The sequence below is a fragment of the Meles meles genome, chromosome 7 (assembly GCF_922984935.1).
Source record: "Meles meles chromosome 7, mMelMel3.1 paternal haplotype, whole genome shotgun sequence".
Lineage (NCBI taxonomy): Eukaryota > Metazoa > Chordata > Mammalia > Carnivora > Mustelidae > Meles > Meles meles.
The window spans coordinates 9,008,439-9,031,562 of record NC_060072.1 but is presented as its reverse complement, the minus strand read 5'-3'; the positions used below and the strand labels follow the sequence as shown (position 1 = coordinate 9,031,562).

At 53.8% G+C, this 23,124-nt stretch overlaps 1 protein-coding gene and 4 non-coding genes across 5 annotated transcripts; all 5 read right to left on the bottom strand.

The window, feature by feature from the left end:
- Positions 1–6,403: 6,403 nt before the first annotated feature.
- On the bottom strand, positions 6,404–13,472 carry RPL3 (ribosomal protein L3). The gene is made up of 10 exons (XM_046013646.1): positions 13,398–13,472; positions 12,292–12,484; positions 11,028–11,196; positions 10,335–10,470; positions 9,050–9,236; positions 8,334–8,494; positions 7,728–7,829; positions 7,187–7,282; positions 6,692–6,811; positions 6,404–6,504 (listed from the first exon to the last, which is right to left on the bottom strand). The coding sequence occupies exons 1-10, from the start codon at positions 13,398–13,400 to the stop codon at positions 6,460–6,462; spliced, it is 1,212 nt and encodes a 403-aa protein (XP_045869602.1). The 5' UTR covers positions 13,401–13,472; the 3' UTR covers positions 6,404–6,459.
- LOC123947831 lies at positions 7,393–7,486 on the bottom strand. Its single transcript, XR_006819860.1, has one exon. It is a non-coding gene; the product is annotated as a small nucleolar RNA U83B (small nucleolar RNA).
- On the bottom strand, positions 8,917–9,003 carry LOC123947832. Its single transcript, XR_006819861.1, has one exon. It is a non-coding gene; the product is annotated as a small nucleolar RNA U83B (small nucleolar RNA).
- LOC123947836 lies at positions 10,471–10,525 on the bottom strand. Its single transcript, XR_006819865.1, has one exon. It is a non-coding gene; the product is annotated as a small nucleolar RNA U82P (small nucleolar RNA).
- On the bottom strand, positions 12,877–12,940 carry LOC123947816. The gene has a single exon (XR_006819846.1). It is a non-coding gene; the product is annotated as a small nucleolar RNA SNORD43 (small nucleolar RNA).
- Positions 13,473–23,124: the final 9,652 nt, after the last annotated feature.

Genomic DNA, 23,124 nt, shown 5'->3' with positions numbered 1-23,124 from the left:
TTCTTGCTGTGTCTCTCTGTCAAATAAATAAATAAAATCTTTTTTAAAAATTAAAAAAAAAAATAAACGAATTATCCAATCTTTCACCCAGACCAAAGGAAATGTGAGGGCAGCCTCCGTATCACCGGAGGGACTGCTTGGCGGCCCGGGTGTCCAGAGCTCCTTCGTCCCCTATTAGTGAGGGAGGCCTCACTTCCTATTAGTGAGGGAGGCCTGACTTCCTATTAGCACCTCTCAGGCCACGGGCCCTTCGGATCACTTCCAGGTTTGTGCTGTTGGTCGGATTTTAAAGACAAAAGCAAAGCTTTGAACTCCAGAAGTCGAAGCCTCCATGAAACAAGCCCACTCAGAGGCCACCCCAAACAGCTGGGGGCTGATTTGGCCCTTGGGGCGGTCACGTGTCACCTCCGGCTTAGCGGGCCTCGGGGACCAGAACAGGCAGAGCCATGTGGGGCAGCGGCCCTGTCTGAGCCCTGGTGTTGCCATCTGTGAAATGGAAGCAATATTGCCTAGTCACACATTCAGTATTTACTGACCGGGAGCGCAGGCCGGACACTGAGCAAGGACTCAGAGCCGGGAGCCAGGTGGGGCACTTCCTCCACCCGGTCCTGTCAAATCTTCGCTGTGGCCCTCAGAGGGCTGTCACGGCACTGGAGAAGAAGAACCAGGATCCAGCCCTGGCCAGCTCTTTCCTGTGTCGCCGGTGGGTGCCATCACAGCACAGCCAGAGGCCACCAACTCCGGTGGTCCCCCATGGCTGAGACACAGCAGCCTGTGATGGGCTGGAAGGCAGGCTGATGCCAAATGCTGAAGAGCCTTGAATGGCACACCAAGGTGCCCAACACATGGTTCCTAATGTGTCTGACATATGAATAGCCGATTGTGCCATGGGGAGCCATGGAAAGCTTTTGAGCAGGGGAGGGCCCACCTTTGATTGACTATAAATGTTTGGGGCTTTAGATCTGGTCCCAGGAGCAAAGCGTTAGGCCCAGAGCCGGATCCCTGTGCTCGTTCCTCCAAAGCCTCCATCCACCCTCCACCCCCTGCTCTGGGCCCCAGGACGCTGACGTCTGGGTGACATCCGGGGACAGCCTCAACCCAGCGTCTCCACTGGCTTCTCGTTGGGTTCGGCCGGCAGGAGATCCAAAGGTTGAGGACGGTGGTGTCCTGGCAAGTGTTTGGCAGCCAGCTCTCTGGGAGAAAGGCCCTGATTGATGGTGGTTACGGATTTCCCTGGGGTAAATACTTGCAAGCCGGTGGAGACGGGCGGACAGACGGATGACGGGCAGTGTGTGTCCTAGTGGGCCCCGGGGTTGTCACGCCAGTGTGACCACGGGCCTGGCCAGGGTGGAATGGTGTGGTTGTGTCAGTGTCGAGGTGTGTCTGGGGTTCAAACAAGGGTGACGACTGCACCCAGCCTCCTGTCCCCTGTCGAGGGGACTTTCTAAGTGGCACAGGGCACATCCCTGTCTTGTCCGGTGCCCCTGCCCAGAGGTCTTCCTGGGATGACCATTGCCTGGGCCCCTGTGTTGTGCCCCTGGCCAGGAGACCAGAGGAGTGGCCTGCCATGGGCCAGGGGCTGGCTGGGAGCCCTCGGGGTCGAGGTGGTGGCCCACGAGGATGGGGAAGTGGTGAGCCGGCTATCTTTAGCGTCCTCTCTCAGAGCCCTTTTCCTCTGCGTGCGGCTGGGGCTCGGCGGCAGGCAGTGGGGAGGGCCACTTCTCTATAGTCATATGAAGCCTGGGCGCCCGGAGGCCAGCTCGGGGGCCAGGGGGTCCATGCGACTGCCACAGGCCTGCAGCAGCATCTCCCACACTCCTATGTCAAGGGCCTTGCTGGGAGTCGGCGGGTAGGGGTGGCTGCCAGGGGCAAAGGGACATGAGAGCTGCCGGTGCTGCTGGGAAACGCTGCCCGGCCCCTTCCTCACCTGCAGCCTCCAGGCACCTGCTCCAGACGGCAGCGCCGCGCAGAGGCGGGCGCTCAGGTCCCGGAGCCTGGGTTTGAACCCCTGCTTCGGCACTCCGGAGAGTCCCACGCGAGGGTCCATTAACCCAGCTCGTATTTTCTCAGTGTGAAAACAGGAGTGAGAACAGGAGTGGTGGCTCCCAGCTCCCAGGGCTGTGACGATCCCGCAGGGACACAGCGTGTCAGACGCCCGGCAGAGAACAGCTCAGCTCTGTGACCTCACCGGATTCCCTGAATGTCTCCGGCCCCCCAGTTTCCCATCTGTACAATGGGAATGGTGGTTGTAAGGATTGAAGTACCTCAGAGGGTCTAATACAAGCCTTGGCACGAATGGGTTCCTATTGCCAGGCCTCAAATCCCAGCCCTCCCAGTTAGCCACTGTGTGCCCTTAGGCAAGCTGCCCAGCCTCTCTGAGCCTCAGTTTCGCCTCTGCAAAATGGAGTAAAAAGGGAAGCTGCGCAAGGGCGGATCCTGGAGACTGAGTTTCTGTGTGCGAAGTACTCAGGACAGTGCTTGGATGGAGTAAGGTACTCCAGGGCCACCTGTCCCCACCGGCCAGCGCCCCCTAGAGGCGACGTCTGAGGGAGCACTGCTCACTGTGAGCCCCAGGGGCCGCTGAGCCTGGCTGTGTCGCGGGTCCATGAGACGGTCAGGATTCTGCATTTTTGGAGTTCTGATGTGTTCACAGGCCCTGGAAGGTTCCTGGAGGCCGCCTCACTCACTTTCCAAGCCCAGGGCTGTTATTTCCTGCCTCCTACAGAGTCTGGGTCGGGCCCCAACCCAGGTTTCTGCGCCTACTGGCCAAGGGGCAGGGGAAGCTCCCTGGGCTCCTGGGAGCAGGCCAGGAGTCTGGCCCCAGGGGAGGGGACGTGATGCTGGAGAGGTTGGCAAGCCTCGAATACCAGCCTATGCGGTGTGACACCACGTGGAGGGTGGGCAGGGACCCATGGGAGCTTCAGACAAGTAGCTGCGTGCTGAGAGCCCATGGGAGGAGGACGAGGCCACAGGGAGCACAGGGGTGGGCTCCCAGGGCTGGGGTCGGAGCTTGGGGACAGGAGGACAGAGGACCTAGCCGTGTGGCCTCTGCTGGCAAGGCTGTCTGTGAGGCTCCGGGGAAAGGGGGCAGAGTACCCTGGGGGTGAGCCCAGGAGCGCAGTCAGCTCCCCCCAACACCCCCCTCCAAAGCCATTCCCAGGTGAGCTCAGGAAAGTCACCGGCTCTGTCGTGCCTTTTAAGGCAATGGTGGCTCCCACCACCTCCCTGTTCCCACTTGCTCAGAATTCTCAGCAGGTTTTTTCTTTTCTTTTTTTCCTTTTTTTTAAGAGGAATGGAATGAGACTCCTTGTTCTGACACCACAGGATTCCAGCAAGGCCTGAGGGCTCTGGTGACAGGAAGGGCATGGCGACAGACAGCAGGCACAGATTGCAGGAGACAGAGACGGTGGCCCCATCCACTGTAGGCCCACAGCAAAGCCTGGAGACCCCTGGCTGGGGCACGCAGACACACACACACACACACACACACACACGAGCATGGGCAGGTTCCCGAGACACAGGGCACATTTACTGAGCATCTACTCTATGCCAGGCCCTGGCTGGGTAGGCAGGGAGTATCCAGTCCCACCTTCAAGGACCTGCCTCCCTTAGGAGTGCAAATCCGAGCGTGTTAAGCCTCCCCTACCTCAGGGCCTTTGCACCTGCTGCTCTGCTCAGCCAGGGGTTGGTGGGGGGGGGTCCTCTCTGTAGAACTCACTAGGGCTGGATTTTTTTTTTTTTAACACTGTCTCCTAACGCCTCCCATTGCTCTGCAGCCCACTGGCTTGTTTTATTTCCTCATGGCATCCATTGCCTTTTTTTTTTCTTTATTTGAGAGAGCGAGAGCACAAGCAGAGACAAGCGGAGGGGAGCGGCAGAGGTAGAGATAGACCGGCTCCCTGGGAGCCTGACACAGGGCTCCATCCCAGGGTCCCAGGATCATGACCCAAGCAGAAGGCAGACACTTAACTGACTTGAGCCAGCCGCACATGCGTCACTACTAAAACTGTCTTGCTTACTCACGTTTACCGTCTGCGTACCCACCTAGATCAGCTTCTGGAGAGAAGGGCCATTGAGCTCCCCACTGCTCCCCCAGCCGCTGGAGGAGTGCCGGGTCCGCAGCAGGTGCTCAGGATTTGAGCGAGTGCAGCTGACCCCACACACTGGTGGTTGGCCTTTCCCACTGCCCGCCCACCCCCAGGAAACCCTATTATTCGTCCTAACAACACCAGCTGTTCTGTGCCCCCGCTGGGGAGGACTTGCTCATTTGGTCCCACTGACACCGAGGAGGTGAGTCCCCCCACCCCCCGCAGATGAGGCTGAGACTTGGAAATGCTCAAGGTCACTCACTGGCCAGGGGCAGGCAGAAACAAAGAGGATGCGAATGGGAGGGTACGGTCAACAGCCAAGGGCTCAGCCAAGGGCTCGCTCCTCTCAATCAAGCAAACCTGCCCCTGAAAAGGGCTGCGTACGTGTCACATGGGTGGGGACAGAAAAGGGAGCGGTGACCCCATCACCCGGAAGTGTATCTGTGGTGGGGGATGCTTGCGTGCACGTCCGCCTGGGGGCACACAGAATGTGCTTTCCTCCTCTTAGGAGTGAGCCTTTGTCCCCTGGACCCCACATCCCACCATTGTGGCCATTACCAACTGAGCAGAGCCCTGGACAGGGAGCAAGGCCCAGCCACATCTCCGAGCAGCAAAACCCCTCCTATCTGGGCTGTGGGCAGCTGGGCTCCAGGGCTGGTCCAAGGGTAGCAGGGAGGCCCCCAGGCTGAGGCCAAGGGAAGGAGGGCGGGGCTCCTGCCAGCCCAGTGTCCTCTCCAGAAGCTGACTGGGTGGGGAGACTGCCAAGAGAATCCCGCAGGTCCCATGCCTGCCTCTGCCAGAGGTGCCTGTGGCCTTGCACCAGGTCCTGACCCCTTCTGCCTGCATGCTTGACCCCCAAGATCGCAGGGAATCCTAGTTGGGAGACCCCAGTAGGAAGAGGGACAGGGAGAAACGTCACCACCCTCTCCAAAGGCTGGGGCCCTCCAGCAGGATGCTGCCCACACACCCCCTGGCGGCCAGAGCCTGAAGTGCAGCCCCAAGCCGCTACGGAATCCAAAGGACCCGAGGCTGGGAGGCACTGCAGGGGCCAACCGCGGTCTTCTGCATTAGCCCAGAGCAGGCTTTAAGGACCACTCCCCCAGAGCCCAGAAGGGGCTCCAGAAATGCTAGCATCAGACATCATGGAGGGTCCCCAGCTTGGGACTCCTCTGTGCACTCCAGACCTCACCCTGCCTGTCGCAGGACCATTGTCTAACTTCAGCAACCTGTTCTGGGTTTCCAACCTGGGCATCGGGACCCCAGCCCACTCACTGTGGGGACCATGCTAATTGGGAACCAGAGGGACTCAGGCCACCTCAAGACGTACTTGGTATCCACACCAGCCCATCCCCAGCTAGCAATGAGCACCGCAGGGGGCGCCAGAAACAGGTGGCCAGTGGCTCCCCAGCTGGGCTGGGAGCACCCCAAGCTGCCCCAGCTGCAGCCTCAACGGATTGGAGGCAGAACGCGCTACAGAACCAGAGGCTGCGTGAGGCCGCTCGGGCTGGGGATGGGCGGCGAGTCTACAAGGGCATCGGACACCTCGTACACCAGGATTGAAGCCCAGTCAGTCTCAAGGACGTCAGCCAGTCAGTCTGAAATCAGAGGCTGGGGTGTTGAGCTTGGAGCAGCCCAATAGCTCAGCAGCATCACGGGTGCCCAGGCCCAGAGAACAGCAGATGCCCCCTATGCTGGCCAACAGAGAGCACAGGGTAGAGGCTGAACAGCCCCAACCCAGAACGGAAAAGGGGCCCAACGGCTTCACCGGCTGGCCGAGTCTCACTGGCGTGCTCGTGTCCCCAGCCTGGGACAGCTCTGAACCGGCCCCTTCCCAGTGTCAGCACTCCAGCGTCCCAGCAGGCCCGGGTGTCACTGGTGGCCAACAAGCCAGTACTGGAACCCAAACCTATGTGGATTAGTGACTGAACTCTTCTTCCATTGAACAGACCAGGGTTGGTCCTGCCATGCCCATCAGCAACTCCTAAGACCACGGGAACATGAAATCCTCACTGCCTCCCTCCTGCCAGGCTGCCAGCCACGCTGTGCAAACACACCCGAGCTCTATAGCGGCGCCAGCACCCCCCTCTGCCGGGACGCTCGCATCCGCACAAAGCCTGCTGCTCCCGGGCCGACCAGGGCACAGCTTCATGCTGCCCTTCCACCCCAGCTGCTCTGGGCACGGAGCCAGACAAGGCGGGGGAGGGGAGACCCTTAGCAAAGCTCAGAGGCCAAGGGCAACATCTCTCAAAGAACACGAGGCCCCTGTGGCCATGGCGGCAGCAGCCGGGACCAGGAAGCAAAACCAGAAGCAGAGATCACTGGAAAATCGTTTTTATTGAGATCCCACCAGCTATGCGATCTGCTCCTGACATTACGCTCCTTCTTCCTTCGCAATTCGGTCTTTCTTAAGTGGTCCCTGTGGAGAGAGGGCAGCGGGTAAGGTCAGAGGGAGGAAAGCAGCTAGGCACAAAGACTACCCCGCACCTCACTGGCATAAGAGACTGCCCAGGCTCTGGCATCGGCACGAGCTCAGCCCCCCACCATCCCCCCAAGCCAGCCCGGCTGCCCCCTTCTGCACCAGCACCAGAGGCCAGGGCACTCACCATGAACGCTTTCTTCTCCTCCACCGTCTGGAATCGGCCATGGCCAAACTTGGAGGTGGTGTCGATGAACTTAAGGTCAATCTTCTCCAGGGCCCGCCGTTTGGTCTGCACCAGCAAGGACTACAGGCCGATAGAGGAGTGTTAGTTACGAAGAGCCAAGCCTTTCTCTGCCTCACCTTGGTTCGCAGGCCCCCTCAGCAGAGGACCAGCAACCTCCAGCAGCCCCTCCAGCAGCTCCTCCAGGCTGACTGGTTTCCCAAGGATCTCGCCCTACCACCCCCGAGAGCAAATGGCTGGGACATGCCAGACGGGGAATTTCCTCCTCCCAGGACTTCAAAGTCGTTGTTAGAGCGGCATGCCCCCCCCCCCTTTCCTCTGAACTGCCCTCCACGAAGTGCGGGCACTATGTTCGGCTGTCCCCCCCATCACTCGCGCCCCGCCGCTGGAGGGCCAAGCCCCGGCTTCCTGCCCTGACACAGAGGGCCCCAGCCTCACCTTGCGGAGCGTAAGCACTCGCTTCTTGGTTCCAACCACACAGCCTTTCAGCATGACAAAGTCATTGGTCACTTCACCATAGTGGACAAAACCACCCTGGCAACAAGGTGTCAGGTCAGATTAAGCACGGGGCCAGAGATCGCAGACAACACACACGAACGACCCCTTCAAGTTCAAGGTGGTCCTTGCCACCTGACGACCACCAGGCTGTTCTCAGAAGGAAGGCAGCAAGGAATGTTTCCGCAGTGTGACTCGGGCGCTGTGCCCAGCGCTCATTCCAGAGCCTCATCACCGAACAGCTGGGCCCGAGACCCCACTTCTCACCCATCAGCGCCAACAGCTGGACTGAAGACCCAGCATTTCCAAGCAACAGACGACCCGGTGCGGTCTGTGCAGGCAGTTAACAGACTCTGGAAATGGCCTCCATGTGTCAGCCAGGACCCGAACGCACTGGGGTCCCAGCCCAAAGGGGAGGCCTGGCACAAAATCCCGCCAGAGCCAAGACCTTGGAGGCTTGGAGAAAACGGCTCTCGTTACTCACCAGGGGGTTGATGCTCTTGTCAGACAGATCGTAGTCGGTGGAGGCATTGTTCTTGATCAGCTTGCCATCCTTGATGAGGTAGCCCTGGCCGATCTTATAGATCTAAGAGGGGGAACAAGCCCTTCAACACTGGACGGAACAGACGCACATGGCCCTAGACGGCAGGCCAGCCAACGGGGCAGATAACCCTCAGCTCAGGGGCAGGCAGAGGGCTCTGGATGGAAAGCAGCTACCAGTCCTACTGATGGGGTACCCCAGGCCAGGGGCCAAAGGAAGCCGGCTGGGCCTGAGGAGCCTGCCACTTGGCTGAAACGATGCAGAGGCCTCCCCCAAACTCTCAGAGGGAAAGGAAGGGACAGACAAGGCTCCAATCCTGGGTCCCTCCAAGAGTCAGCTGTACCACAACCTCCTTCGACGGCACCTTACAGATCACACCCCAAGAACCCAAACCACACCCGTCAGACCAGATGAGCACCTTGGGTCCATATGCGTTCCAGAAGCGCCCCCACCGCAGTAGCCCTAACACGAACCGGAAACCGCACTCCCCACAAGGGCTTGTGTTTCTCTTCCCCGCTTGTCTCCACACGGGCTCCCTTGGCACCTCACCTTCTTGTTGATCTCCGTGCGGTGATGGTAGCCTTTCTGCCCAGCCCGAGCCACAGAGAAGGCCACGCGGGCAGGATGCCAAGCCCCGATACACGCAACCTTGCGCAAGCCCCGATGGGTTTTGCGGGGTAGCTTCTTGGTGTGCCAGCGGCTGGTGACGCCTGGAAGAGATGTGAGCTTGTCGCCGGGGCGTCTGGCACTCGTGCCATCAGCCCCTTTCCTGCTGAATGCCTGATGGGAGTTTACTCGTTTGTGGTACATTCACAGAACATCGTTCAACAGGCACTAAGTCTGAGGAATAAGTGGGTTTAATGTCCTCTCCCCGCTCCTATGTCCTCAGGCTGACCACCAGCCTAGACATAAACCTGTTCTCAACCTGTAAGACAAGACCTTGGAGAATCAGCCCTGAACTAGATAGGGACCATGTGCATTTCACCACATCCACCAAGTTCCTCACTAGCAGAGGCCCGCCCAACTCCCCAGCACCCTCTGCCTTCTGCGGTGGGCGCCAGTGGTGAGGGTTCAGAGGGAGGGTGAAGATCTCCCCCACTCCTCCGTGTACTCCCCCCGACCTGACCACGGGGCTGTTCTCAGAAGGCAGTGAGGCAAGTTTCTGTAATCTTACTCAGGCCATGTGCCCAGCGCTCATTCCACAGCCTTATAGATCTGGCCCTGAAACCTTTGAGTTTTACAACTTGGGTCACCGCAAAGCTCACCTTTGTAGCCTTTGCCCTTGGTGACCCCAATGACATCGATCATCTCGTCCTGCCCGAACACTTGGTTCACAGGCACCTGCTGCTCCAGCCTCTCTCGGGCCCAGTCCAGCTTCTCAGCCACCGTGCCTCCGTTCACCTGGATCTCCATGAGGTGGGCCTTCTTCTGGCGCAGAGGAAGCAGGCGCATCTAGGAGGGAATCAATACAGCTCAGGTCCCGAGCTCCAAGCTCTCCTTCCATGGCAAGGGAACTCAGGGTGGGAAGAAGTTGGCAACTCTGAACCTCCCTACTGGCAAAAATGAAAAGATTCTTTTCAGTGTCCTAACTCCGCACTGGGTACAAATCCCCTTCTCAATTCTGATGCCCAAGTTCACCATCATGAGCTGATCCTTCCACAGACATGTAAGGGCCACGCCAACACAGACAGACTGGAGACAAATTCTAGGGCCAACAAGCCCCACGTTCCTCATCATCAATCAGGGTTTTGGCCAGTCCCTTTGGGGTACTGCCTTGGTTTACCCTGGCCATCTACCTTGGTCTACTCACTGTTAGTAAGGCATTTATGCTGTGGGAGAGTGGAATAGCACCTCAGTCAAGGGCACAAACTGCAAAGATTAAGGCAAAAAAGAACTCAAGCCAGAACTTCATTAGGAACAGCCCAGCACTGTCCTACAGAACTTTCTTCAGCTTCGGTAATGGGCTTACTAGAAGCGTGAGCCAATACGGTCACAGCTAAACACGGGGAAACTGAATCTAACTCAGGCATCAGCTCTAACCCTAGGATGGCGGCTCAGAGCAACCATACACGAGAGCAACTGACCAAGTCAGGCAAAGGCTCATTCAGTCCACAGCAAGTCAGACTTAAGCGCAAATGGCCAACATCTCACTACTGACTACTGTTTTCAGTTAGGTATTTTACAGCACCTAAGAATCACCAGTTCCTTCCACTGCTTTTCCTAAAATGGGGCGGTTTCCCTAATACGAAGCCTATAGAAACAGGGCGCCCTCTGCTGGCAACATTTAGACCAACAGGATAGGATGCCTCCTCAGACCAACGATGGTCTTAACCTGCCCCCAGAAATCAAGGGAAGGGCAGGTGCCCCACAAAGCTCACTGGCCCATCCATTCAGACAAGTAACCGAAACCTGTCTTACCACCCCTCTAAAATCCTGAGACAAAGTCAGTTTGGGCTGAGGATCAACTCAGCAGGTAACAAGGTAAGCACCTGAAAACTTGCCGTGGGGCAGTCGCCCTCCTTTTGTGCCTGCCCTTCACTGAGTGCTCACCTGGGTGTGGGCGATGACCCGGATCACCTGGCAGTACTTCTTCATGCTGTTGAAGTCCTTCTCCAGTTGCTTTTTGCCATCATCATCCTGCCACTTCTTGCAGTACTTGGTGAAGGCCTTCTTCTTAGACTTATGCCTTCAGGAGCAGAGCAGAGTTGGGGAGGGGGCCGGGTGCAGGCCTTCATCACCCCTCCAGGGGGTGAGCGGAAGGCACACTGGCACCACTTGGGGATGGGGCTCATTGCCGGCTTCTAAGGAGCCTTTTCCACCGGCAAGCGGAGCCTGGATGGAGCTCATCGGGCAGAGCCGAGCGGAGCTGAGCAGAGGTCCACAAAATTAATGCAAGTCACAAGCATTCAAATACACACTGATTCTTGCTCCAGCTGAGCCATTAACCCAACCACACTCCCGGGCAGGACTGGGGGAGTTACACTGCTCTCTCAGGTTCTAATCAGACTCCCAATACTTCCCAGCAACTAAGAGAACACTGAATCCTGAGTCCTCAGCCAGCACCCACTAGGGTGAACAGGAAGGTCCAGAGGTGCTCAAGGTGTGCCCTCAGAACTGTTCTGTTCAGGAGGCGACAACTAAACCAGACACCAGAGCGGCTCTCCCACGGCTACAGAAAGGCCCAGCACAGGGCACTACTCTCTTCCCTGCTAATCCAGAGTGCGTGGCCTCCTCGTCCCTTACCAGTTCTTATAGAAGCGCCTTTTGCATTCATCACTGATGTGCTCAGCAAAGATGGTCTTAAAGGTACGGAGGCCTCGAGGGGTTTCCACGTAGCCCACGATGCCCACAACCACCATGGGTGGTGTCTCCACAATGGTCACAGCCTCCACAACTTCCTTCTTGTTCACCTCTGCCAAGAAGAGAGGGGTCAGACTTGAGTGGGATGGCTAGAATCCCCAACAAGGGACCACGATGTTTTGCAGAAATGTGAAATGCCCGTTCAGTTCAAGAGGACAACCTGCTTCGAGTTAACAGGCAACTTTGCAGAAATGAGGCCTTATCAGCAGTCTGGACTCCCCGGCCTGTCCTTACCAAACACACTATTATTCTTTTTTTTTTTTTTTTAAAGATTTTATTTATTTGACAGAGATCACAAGTAGGCAGAGAGGCAGGCTGAGAGAGAGGAAGGGAAGCAGGCTCCCTGCTGAGCAGAGAGCCAGATGCGGGGCTCGATCCCAGGACCCTGAGATCATGACCTGAGCCGTAAGCAGAGGCTTTAACCCACTGAGCCACCCAGGCGCCCACACACACTATAATTCTAACTCAAAAAAATACCAGGGCTCTTAGACACTCTAACTTCAGTTCTCATCTATCACGAATCTTTCTGAAAGCAAATTCCTTGTTGCCCAGATAATACAAGAGTACGACGTATGAGGGGATGTGCTAACAGATCTGAGCACAAGGCAGGTGTGCGATACCTACATTAGAATGTACCGTATGGGGGCACCTGGGTGGCTCAGTAAAGCCTCTGCCTTTGGCTTGGGTCATGATTCCTGGGTCATGATCCCAGGGATCAGGCTCCCTGCTCGGCAAGGGGCTTGCTTCCTCCTCTACTTGTGATCTGTCAAATGAATAAAATCTAAAAAAAAAGTACCGTGTGCTACAGGAACCAGTGCTGTTTTACCGAGTGATTTTTCTCCTTTGCACTTCATAGCCCAGGGACATGGGCAGCATTAAAGCTTTCAGGTTAAGGTACACAAGTACTCATTAGTGTACTCCTCTACACTTTGGCTTGAACAATTTACTCACCTAATGCCCCAACTTCCGGACATACATCCCCCCACCTAAAGCAGTAATGCCAGCCCCTGTAGCCTTCACTCGTTATCAATCCTGATGGAGACTTCCGTTCTGTCAGGAGGCCGGCCTGACCGCAGTCCAGTCCACCCCCACCCTGAGCTCACCACCACCACGCCCACCCAGCGTGAAAGGGGCTGCCTGTACTCACTGGATCCTGGCCTGTCCACCTCCCGCACGATGTGAGTCATGCCGGCCTTGTAGCCCAGGAAGGCTGTGAGATGGACAGGCTTGGAAGAGTCATCCTTGGGGAAGCTCTTCACCTTCCCACGGTGCCGGCTGCTGCGTTTCCGAGGCAAGAACCCCAGGGACCCGTGCCTGGGAGCGGAGAATTTCCTGTGAGACTACGAGAAAAGGGTCAACGTTAGCACTCAAGCTGGTCTTAAGGAGCTCCCGTCTGATGCCCGGCTTGCCTCAGTGCTGCCAGGGTCCGCCGCAACACAGTCCACACCAGAGACCCAGCAGCCCAGCCCACATGCTTACGTGCTGGGCTGGGGTTCTGGGAAGGGTCACTGACCCTTAATGCCTTGCATCTTTGCCTCAAAACCTCATTTTGTAACCAAAAAACCAGCCTCCCCAGCACACCAGGTGATGGCCTTAAAAATGACCTCACACGTGGCTGTCAAGACGTCAACACAAAACGGGCGGTGAGACCAAGTGCTGCATAGCAGAGGGCACCACACCACAGGCTCCCCTGCTGGACGGACACCCGAAGGCCCCTAGAACTCGACAGAGCCAAATCAGAACCTGACAATCAGCACGGAGTCTCTGTCCGCCCGTCAGTGAGTTCATCATCTGTGGTTCCTGGGAACTCCAGAGGCCTTAGATGGGGCACCGACGTACCACCCAGGTCAGCCCAGGCTTCCCCCCCACCGCGCTGATTTCTGCACCTCCGCGGTGAGCACGGGAAGGGCCTAGCGGCCCCACTCAAAGTCCCCGTGGCCCACGCTCGCGGACTCTCATCTAGACTAACACTGAATGAGTGAGCTCGAGACCCAGAAGCCTCGAAAATTTCCGGGCTCGGGACCTCCAAACCGGAGCCCGCCCCACCGGCCTTCGCCAGCCGCCCCGCGGGCCCCAGGCCAACCACAGGCCTTCCGTGTTTTCAGAAAATAGGCCTCGCTGGGGATCTCGCAAAGTCCCCCGTGCTCTCGCAACAGGCCCCCGGCGCCCGCCGAGCTGAGATGGCGGCGATGTGTCACGGATTGAGCCGCACCGCCGCTCCAAGAACGACAAAAACGCTATAGCGACACATACCATCTCGCCGCCGAATCCTGCCGGTAGAGGTCGGAGCAGTAGCGACGAGCCATTTATAAAGTCCCGCTTGGGCCCGCCCCTTCCGGCGTACGAGCGCGCGCCCGCGGTGGACGACGGGTCGTGGGGCGGGATCGGGCCGCCATTTCCACGCATGCTCGTCCTCGCCGAGCGATTGTTCTGAGCGGGACGTCCCCTTCGGGGGCGGGGATTAAAGGCTACGGCGAGCGACTGGGTTCAAACTTCGCAACTCTGGCAGAGACTAGGAAGGCAGCGACTGGATTGTGGGACTTTAGGTAGCTGCCAGATGTGCTGGAAGATGCCGTTACGCTGAAGCTAAGTAGCTGTGTCTTTTTTCATGTGAATTGCAGTCACCTCCAGGATTGAATAACCCAGCTGCGGGTTTCAGTTCCAACGCGCCTTCGCACGTGGTGTCCCATTGCCGTCCCACACAGTAAATCCGCGGTGTTGCCATTTGTGGGGCACGCTGGGTTGGGACGAGCTGCCTCGCTGCCACCCGCTCAGAGTTGGAGAGAAAAGACCCAAAGCCTGGTTTCCTGGCTCCCAACCCAGAGCCGCTTCCACGACACCAACTTGCCTTTAATGCATTGTTTTCGGACGTCCAGTCCCTCAAGCCTCATCTCAACCCCTTCTCCCGGTGTCCAGCTGCTGTGGCCGGGCTTCTGGCTTCTAAGAGTCAAGGGGGCGGCCAAACGACCTCAGGCCAAACGACCACTGCGGTGGCGGATCCAGCTGCCCAACCTCGAAGCCTGGCCCTTCTGCCTCGCGGACCCTCGCTGATCTCCGCTTGCACCCCCACCCCCACCTCCGTGACCCAGGAGGCTCCTAAGTGCTCTCCCTGCCTCCAGGCTTGCCTCCCCAAATCTTTTTAAGAATCACATGTCCTGTACTTCCTATGAAAGTAACCCCCTCACTGAAATGACCAATGAGGTCGCAAGTCATTCCCATTAGAAATTCTTCCTGGAGGGGCGCCTGGGTGGCTCAGTGGATTAAGCTGCTGTCTTTGGCTCAGGTTATGAGCTCAGGGTCCGGGGATCGAGCCCCGCATCGGTCTCTCTGCTCCGCGGGGAGCCTGCTTCCTCCTCTCTCTCTCTGCCAGCCTCTCTGCCTACTTGTGATCTCTCTCTCTGTCAAATAAATAAATAAAATCTTTTTTAAAAAAAAGAAAAATTCTTCCTGGAAAAAAAGAAAGAAAGAAATTCTTACTGAAGGCCTGCTGTGTGCCGGGTGCTGGTTCCTTGGGATTAGGCATTAACTCCCGTGGCTGCCACCCAAGGCTCTATTTTAATGGCTACTCCTCCACTGTTTTTCCTGTGTGAGGGCACGCACATTCCTTCCCATATATCACTTTGCACCTCCATTCCACCCAGTCCTGTTGTTTGATTCTGGGTCTGGCCATTGCTCCCACCACTGTTTTAAAAAAAATTCTTTTAATCTTCCCACCATCCCTTGATGGGGAGCACTGATGGGTCCTCAGTCCCTTACTGGAAATCTTTGGGGCCAGATGTGTTTCCAAACTCAGCGTTTTTCATGTTTTAAATAAATCATGCAATATGGTGCACACACTTATGTAATCCTCCCCAAACTCTTTAATGAAACACATTAATTCTGTTAAAAAAAAAAAAAAAAGAATATTCTCATGGAGTGAGATAAATATAAATGTCTTCACATCAGTGCCAGGCTGACTTTCCTGCCTAAAGAGTTCAGATCAGTTTGATTTTTGCTATCAAATGACTTAAGAAGTTTTTAATTTCAGAATTGCAGACAAGGGATTGTGACCCATATTGTCTGTACCCTCTAACAGAGAAAACAAACCAAGAGGAAATAATTTGACAAAAGTCACACAATCAGTGAAGGACAGAGCTAACTCTAGCTTGGATATTCACCTTGGACTTGGTGTTCAGTAACCACCCCCCCACCCCCACTGGAAAAGCTTCTGGGATCCCAAGTCATTCACTCAGTAAGAAATTCTTGGGGCGCCTGGGTGCCTCAGCAGGTTAAAGCCTCTGCCTTCAGCTCAGGTCATGATCCCAGGGTTCTGGGATCAAGCCCTGCATTGGTCTCTCTGCTCAGCGGGGAGCCTGCTTCCTCCTCACTCTCTCTGCCTGCCTCTCTGCCTACTTGTGATCTCTGTCTGTCAAATAAATAAATAAAATCTTTAAAAAAAAAAAAAAAGAAAGAAATTCTTACTGAAGGCCTGCTGTGTGCTGGCTTCTGCACCAGGCTGTGGGAGTGCAGAGAAGAACAAGACAGCCACTATCACCCACCAAATAAGACTATTTAAAACCAGGAAGAGAGTTTTAAAAAGTTTCACAATGTCACTGAAGGTGCTAGCCAAACTATTCTAAGAGAAACTCCCTCTTTACCATCCAGAGAAAAAAGAGCATGGCCGCTTGGGTGGCTCAGTCCATTAAGCATCTGACTTGGGCCCAGGTCGTGGTCGCAGGGTCCTGGGATTGAGCATTACAACAGGTCCACGCTCAACAGGAGTCTGCTTGAGATTCTCTCTCCTTTCCCTCCGCCCCATCCCAGCTTGCACACACATGCTCTCCCTCTCTCTAAAATATATACATAAAATCCTTTCTAAAAATTAAAAAATAGGGGCCCCTGGGTGGCTCAGTGGGTTAAGCCTCTGCCTTCGGCTCAGGTCATGATCTCGGGGTCCTGGGATCGAGCCCCACATCGGGCTGTCTGCTCAGCGGGGAGCTTGTAATCTCTCTCTCTGTCAAACAAAATTTTTTTAAAAAATTAAAAAACAAAATGGAACTTCTAGTAAGGAGCAGAAAAGGGTCACAAGCTTTGCTCAAATACCTAAAGAGCAGATGTTCTCTACAGCAAGATAAAACCCAAGGTGTGGAAGGTTAGGAGGACATGAGGAGGAGCTGAATGGGGAAGACATGAGGATATTTCAACGTTCATCTCTCTCACTAGACTGGAAGCTTCCTGTAAGCAGAGACCATGTCCTGTTCCCGTGTGCTCAGCACCCAGTGCAGGGCCTAGCACAGAGGTCGGGGTCACATTTGTCAGATAAGGGCATGAACACTAGAGACCCAAACTAGAACACCACAGTTTCACTTTCAAAGGCTGCCTCTCTTGTCCTTCTGAAGCAATAATGGCCCCTCTTTGACACGAGTTCACATCTTGATCTTTTGTGCTGTCATTGACTATTGCAAAACCACCTGGCCCAGATGACAAGAGTACTGGGGCCAGAGGATCAGTTCAGGTGAGCTTGTGGCTGGAGCAATGCCCCCGGGGCAGGAGCCTGGGCCGGAGCCTCTGGGTCACAAAAGCCTCCCATCCCTGCTCCCCCTCCACCAGCTGCAGGGACGATGCCCCACAGAATGGGAACCGCCTGGCCAGGGGGGTGCATGGCAGCTCCTATTCCTGCTCCTGTGTGGCCCAAGCCTGGTGAAATTCTCTGCCCCTCTGTTGGGGCTGCAGGCGGCCATAGCAAATATGGCCTCCCACTGCCTCTCGGTCTACATACGGGGCCTCTGTATCCTGTGGTGCAGCAGCCTGCAGGTAGGCAGGGGAATCCCCCTCATCCTGGCAGGGAAGCTGTGCAGAAAGGTGCTGCTGCCCATCCAGCGGGCCTTGTGGCAGCCACTGACCATCGCGTGGAGCTGGGGCCTCCAGCAGCTTGCCACCCTGAGGCATGGAGCCCACCACTGCGTCCTGCAGTGACTGTGGCCCTTGAAGTGGGAGGCAAGCCTAGCCCTGCTGTCCATGGCCCAGTGGGCCTACTACAGCCTGGCCTTCTTCCACCACGAGCACAGCAAGGCCGTGGAGCTGCTGCAGCAAGCCACCCTCCAGCAGGTCGCTGTGTCCCTGCTGCTCTGCTGCCTGGATAGGCTGTGGGCGGCCATGCGACGGGCGGCCAGGGCTATGTGGGGCAGGGGCCTGCGACCCCCAGAGTGGGCCAGGCTGTGCTGCGCAGACTCCAAAGACCTGGACACAGTCACCACCATCCTCCCAGCCACCACCACCCCTTTTAGCCGCACTTCCCTGGACCGAGCTCCGCTGCCCTGCGCACGGTCACACCAACCTCCATCAGCCTGTGCCTTGTGCTGAGGGACGAGGATGCCAGCGAGCAAGAAGGAGGCTGCGGCTGTGTGGCCACCGAGGTGCCCATCAGCACCAGGTTCCAGAGAAGCAGCACAAGCAAGATGGCCTTCAGGGGTTCATCCAAGCAGGCCCTCGCTCTGCAAGTCAAGGTCACCTGTATTCTCAGCATTCTTCTCTATATCTATGCCGCGTCTCTCTTCATGCAGATCTTAAAATAAATGATCGGGTGCCAGCCAGCCTCTCGTACATCCCCAGCTTTGCTTTGTCCGTGAGAGATTGGATGGTACCAGGTCTGTCCACCTAGGTCTCTGCTATGCTGGGGGCAAGGGTCAGTGGTAAGCCACACGCATACCCGGGGCTAGGTTCGGGGACCCAGTCTCAGCTCCGTTACCACTGGGTGTCTCTGGGGAGGTTCCTTTATCTTTCTTAGCTTCAGTTTCCTTTTTTGTAAAATGTAGATTATCGGACTCCAGAGAGAGGGATTACACACAATTGTGCTATCCGTAAACTGTAAAGCGCTCTTCCTTCCATACTTACCCTCGGAGAGAGTATAAGGCCTCCTTGAAGAACATGATCATATTCTATTAAAGGATATAAACAGAAGACCTGAATAACAGAAGAACATTCTCAATTCATGAATCAACCAGCCTAATGTCTTAAAAAAGTGTCGACTGTCTCCAAACTAATCTATAAAGACATTAGGAGTCCAACCAAAATCCCCAGGGATTGTGGCAAGGCATAATGGGAACCTGATTCTAAGACATATAGAGAAAACCAAGGTCCTTGAAAATTTAAGGCATTTTTTGAAAAATGGAACCAAAATGGGGACTTACTCTGCCCAACATTAAGACCTATATGTTACAAAAGCACAGCAGTAAAAACAATGGGGTAGTGGCAGGAAAAACAGGCAGGTGAATGTCTCTAGAACCCTGAAGCTGTCTACAAATGGAAACTTAATACAGGAAAAAAAGGGACATCCCAAAGCAGTGTGAGAGCATGGCCTCGTTAGCGGATGGGGTTGGAGAAATTGGTTGACAATGTGAAAAAATGAATACGTATGGGTCCTGTAGTGAGTTGAAGGTGTTCCTTAAAGACATGTCCACCCAGAACCTGTCAATGTCACCTTATTTGCGAAAAAGTCCTTTGCCAAGGATTCTTTGAGCCAAAGGTCTTCAGACTAGATCATCCTGGAGTATGATGGGCTCTAAACCCAATGATGAGGGTTTTTATAAGAGAAACTAAGGGAAGGAGAAACACAGAGAAGGCCATGTGAAGAGGGACATGGATTAGCCAAGAAATGCCAAGGATTGCCAGCAGCCACTGGGAGCTGGGAGAGAAGCATGAAGAGTTTCTTCCTCAGAGCCTCCAGAAGGAGCCAACCCTGCCAGCAACACCCTGACTTCAGAATTCTCCAGAACCGTGAGAGAGAGAAATCTCTGGTGTTTGAAGCCACCAAGCTTTTGGCAATTGTCTACAGCAGCCACAAGAAATGGATACAGATCCTTACTCTGTGTCTCAGCTCTGTACCTAAGGTCCAAAAACATTTGAAATGCTATATCAATGCAAATTGGTATTATCCTATTATTACAAGGATCCCTATGTGCCCAATGCGTTTATTATTCTTTGGGAAGTAATCGTAGCTGCCCTTTACTGAGGGCAGAGCACTATAGGGCAGAGCAATCTTCTATTTCATTCAGTCATGCAATCAACACTTTGAAGAAAGCACTCTTTTATCAGCTCCATTTTGTAGCTAAAGAAATTGTCTCTGGCGCCTGGGTAGCTCAGTGGGTTAAGCCTCTGCCTCTGCCTTCCGCTCAGGTCATGATCTCAGCGCCCTGGAATGGAGCCTGTCATCCCATCAGGCTCTCTGCTCAGCGGGGACCCCCCCCACCGCCTGCCACCCCCCCCACCCCCGCAACCCCCGCCTGCCTTTCTGCCCGCTTGTGATCTCTCTCTCTGTTCAAGAAATAAATAAAATCTTAAAAAGAAAAGAAAAGAAAAGAAATTGTCTCAAAAGAATTTAGTAACTTCCTGAGGTCACACAGCAGAATTCATGCCTTCAACCACCAGCCCTCACATCCCCGCTGAGAATGAGCTCTTTCCAGGGTTTTAACTCCTTTCCTGCCCCCACTAGCACGGAGATGGCAGGAAGACCGGCTCTACTGCATTCCCTACTCTGTCCCCAGGCCAGGAGCATGCACAGATCCTACGAGTGACATCAGGTGCCAGCGTCCCCCTTTAGACTTTTGCCCGCGCTATCCCCATTTGTTTGTTGTTCGCAGAGACTGTTTGCCTCCTCAGTCCTCAACCCACAAGTCAAGTCAACAATCTTGACTTGCTGAACCAGCCTCCAGGAGCATCCTTTCGTCCCCCATCCTGGCCCTGAGATCTGTTCTCTGCCTGTCAGTGGGGTAAGATCTCACACCATGAATCAGACCAACTCATTCCACTGATTAAGACGCTTCAGTGGTTTCCCATAGTATGATACCTGGGGGGAGGGACTATGACCATGATCCCAGCACCTCTCTGGGTCCCCCAGGGAGCCCCCCCACAAAAGACCCCTCCCATTTCCCATGCGGTCCTCCCTGTGACAGAGCCTTGGCACCTGCTTCTCTCCCTGCCCGGAACACGGGTTGACTTCTACTTAGTCTTGTTAAAGCATAAATGTTAAGAGAGGATAAAATCACAACTCTTGTACAGATATAAAATGAACATATGTCAAAGATTTTATTTAGCTCATTAATTAATGAGAGAACTAGGCAGACGCCACGCTGGTTCAGAGGAAAAGATGCAGAACCACACATTTAAATGGAGCAAAGGAATGTCAAAATGAATTTAAACAAGTAGATATCAGACTGGCTTTTTCTGTTGGGGGAGAGATGTGTCCTTCCACCAGAGATAATTTATTTGTGTTTGGATAGATTAGGGTTGTTTGCATGGCTACACTTTATCTACAATCCACAGGGCAGTAAAACAGTTGAAGAGCAAAGAAGAATCTTTTTAAACTACACCCAACTAGATAATCCCCAAGTTTCCAGCATGTTGGCAAAAAGAGAGCTCTTCCCCTTCTTCCAAAATCTTCCCCTCTTCAGATCGTACCTTCTATGTTACCGCTTGGGAAGTCTTCCCCAGTCCCATCATAGTACTAACTGGTCTCACTCCCCTCCTCAGGTCTTAACCCCCATTGTGGAATGTATGTATGTATGTAAGCTTTATGCCCAACATGAGAACTCCCAACCCGGAGACCAAGAGTCACCAAGAGTCTCATGCTCTACTGACTGAGCCAGCAAGGCATGCACCAACCCCCACCATTGTGGATTTTTAATTGTCAATGTCAGTTGCTTTAAAGAAGGGGCATCTATCTCCATTTTTCGCAGTGCCAACCACATAGGTGGGTTTCATCAATATTTGTGGGTGAAGGTAAGAGTGAGCCTGCTTGTCTGGGGGGATATGTAAATATTGTCAGTGGAGCCTCAGGTTTGGACTTCCTGGGTCCCTCTAACCAAAATGTGTTTCTCTTCCCTGGGGGAATATGGAGATGAGAAGCCCGTCCTCCCAGGAGCAAAGGTGCAATTCTGTGCCCTGAACTTCACGTCTCTGGGAAACTTTTCCTCTTGCCGTCGGTGCCAACACCAGGCCCAGAACCCCCAGCATTTTCCTAGTTTGACCGACTGACCTAATAGCCACCTGAGTCTTCGTTTCCTTAGGTATAAAGTAACAATCACACCTCAGTCAAGGATTCATTCATTAACTCCTTCATTTGGTAAATGTGTAGGATTGCCTGCTCCATGCCAGATTCTGTTACGCTGATGCAAATCAAAAAAAAAAAAACTTTTAACATCTCTAAGACTCGGAATTTTATTTGAGCCCAAGGTAAGACAGGTGCCAGGGAAACAGGCTTTTCACATGTTTCAGAGAAACGTGAAAATGTTTCAGAGAATTAACAGTTATTGCAGCGTTATATACTTTCTTATATCTTGTAAAAGCTCAAAAGATTTAGGTTAGCATGTCGTCGGGAATCCCAGGTTTTATCAGAAGAGAACGCAGGGAGTAGGAGCATGGATCAACATCTCAGAGACAAGACGGTTTTCCTTCAGGCGACTCATCCACAACGCGGCTGTGCGGCGAGCCTTAAATCAGGCTTCTGGTTTGAACAAAGTTTATATACAGTCATGATGGCTTGAAAGGAAATCTAAATGGCTTCCCTCGTATCTCTGACCTTCAGAAAGTTTTTCTCTCATTAGTTATAGTTTCTCTCATATAGTTATAGTTATTAGTTATAGTATATAGTTATAGTTATCTCAGAACTGTTAAAAAGAAAACCACAAATCCAAAATGGCGTCCTTAAGTCAAGTCACCAAACTTGGGTTTAATAGCTAAGCTAATGCAGTTTCAACATCCCCCAGAAATGCAGTCTTCACTGGTCAGGGATTTTTCTGATCAGCACCAATGAGGTAATCTATCAAATGGACCCTCTGCATTCCCCAAAGGAATATGAAGTCATCCACCCAGTAAGACCTCTGCCCTTCCAACTAAGGGAAGGTGACCTTGCCTGGAACAATCCTTCCATTTCTTTCGCTAATAACTTCCTTGCCTTGTCGTCCTTCCTATAAAAACCTTCTACTTCGTACAGCTCCTTGGTGCTCCCTTCTGCTTGCTAGATGGGATGCTGCCTGTTTCATGAAATATTTCATAAAACCAATCAGATCTTCAGGGCGCCTGGGTGGCTCAGTGGGTTAAAGCCTCCTGGGATCGAGCCCCACGTCGGGCTCTCTGCTCAGCAGGGAGCCTGCTTCCTCCTCTCTCTCTCTGCCTGCCTCTCTGCCTACTTGTAATCTCTGCCTGTCAATAAATAAATAAAATCTTTTAAAAAAAAATCAGATCTTCAAATTTACTCGGCTGAATTTTTTTTTAACATAACAAATGGCAATTTCTGGGGGTGAAACCCAGACATTAGACATTTTGAAAAGGCGCCAGAGGACTCTAAAATGTAGCCAAAATTGAGAGCTAAACAAGACTAAAGATTTCTGTATGAGAGTCGAATTGGTTGGTTTCAACATTCACCCGTACAACCAACCTCCTCTAGAATTGTAATGTGTGCCGGGTTCTGCCCTGGGGGCTGGAGGTTTGGAAATGAATCCATGTGATGTTCATTCAAGTTACCTGAAAGGTGGGAGAGGGCTGGAGATGGAAGATGAGGTGAGAGTGTCTTCTAGAAGGAGGCAGCTCTCCTCTGAGGCGAGAAGGTTTCTGTGGCCTGCCAGGATCCTGGGCGAGGTGACTTCTGCTGGGGTAGGTCTCTCGGGACCTAAGGTGACCCTGGTATTCTTCTTGCACACAGAATCCCCTGAAAAATAATAAATACACATTAGTCATGACCCACGTTATCTGACATTAAAATATCCCACAGTCATTCATTCACTATGTATTCATTGTGCACCTGTTGTTTGCAGGGCTCTGTTAGAGGCATTTGGGATACATCAGTGAATGAAACAATGTTTCTTGCCCACTGGGAGCTTATATTCTAGCTTTAGTGATTAAAAAACAAAAAAAAAAAAAAAAAAAAAAACCAACACACACAACAGCATAGAACATAGGCTAGCACAGAAAATAGACCAAAGGAAATAAAGAAAGAGCACAAATG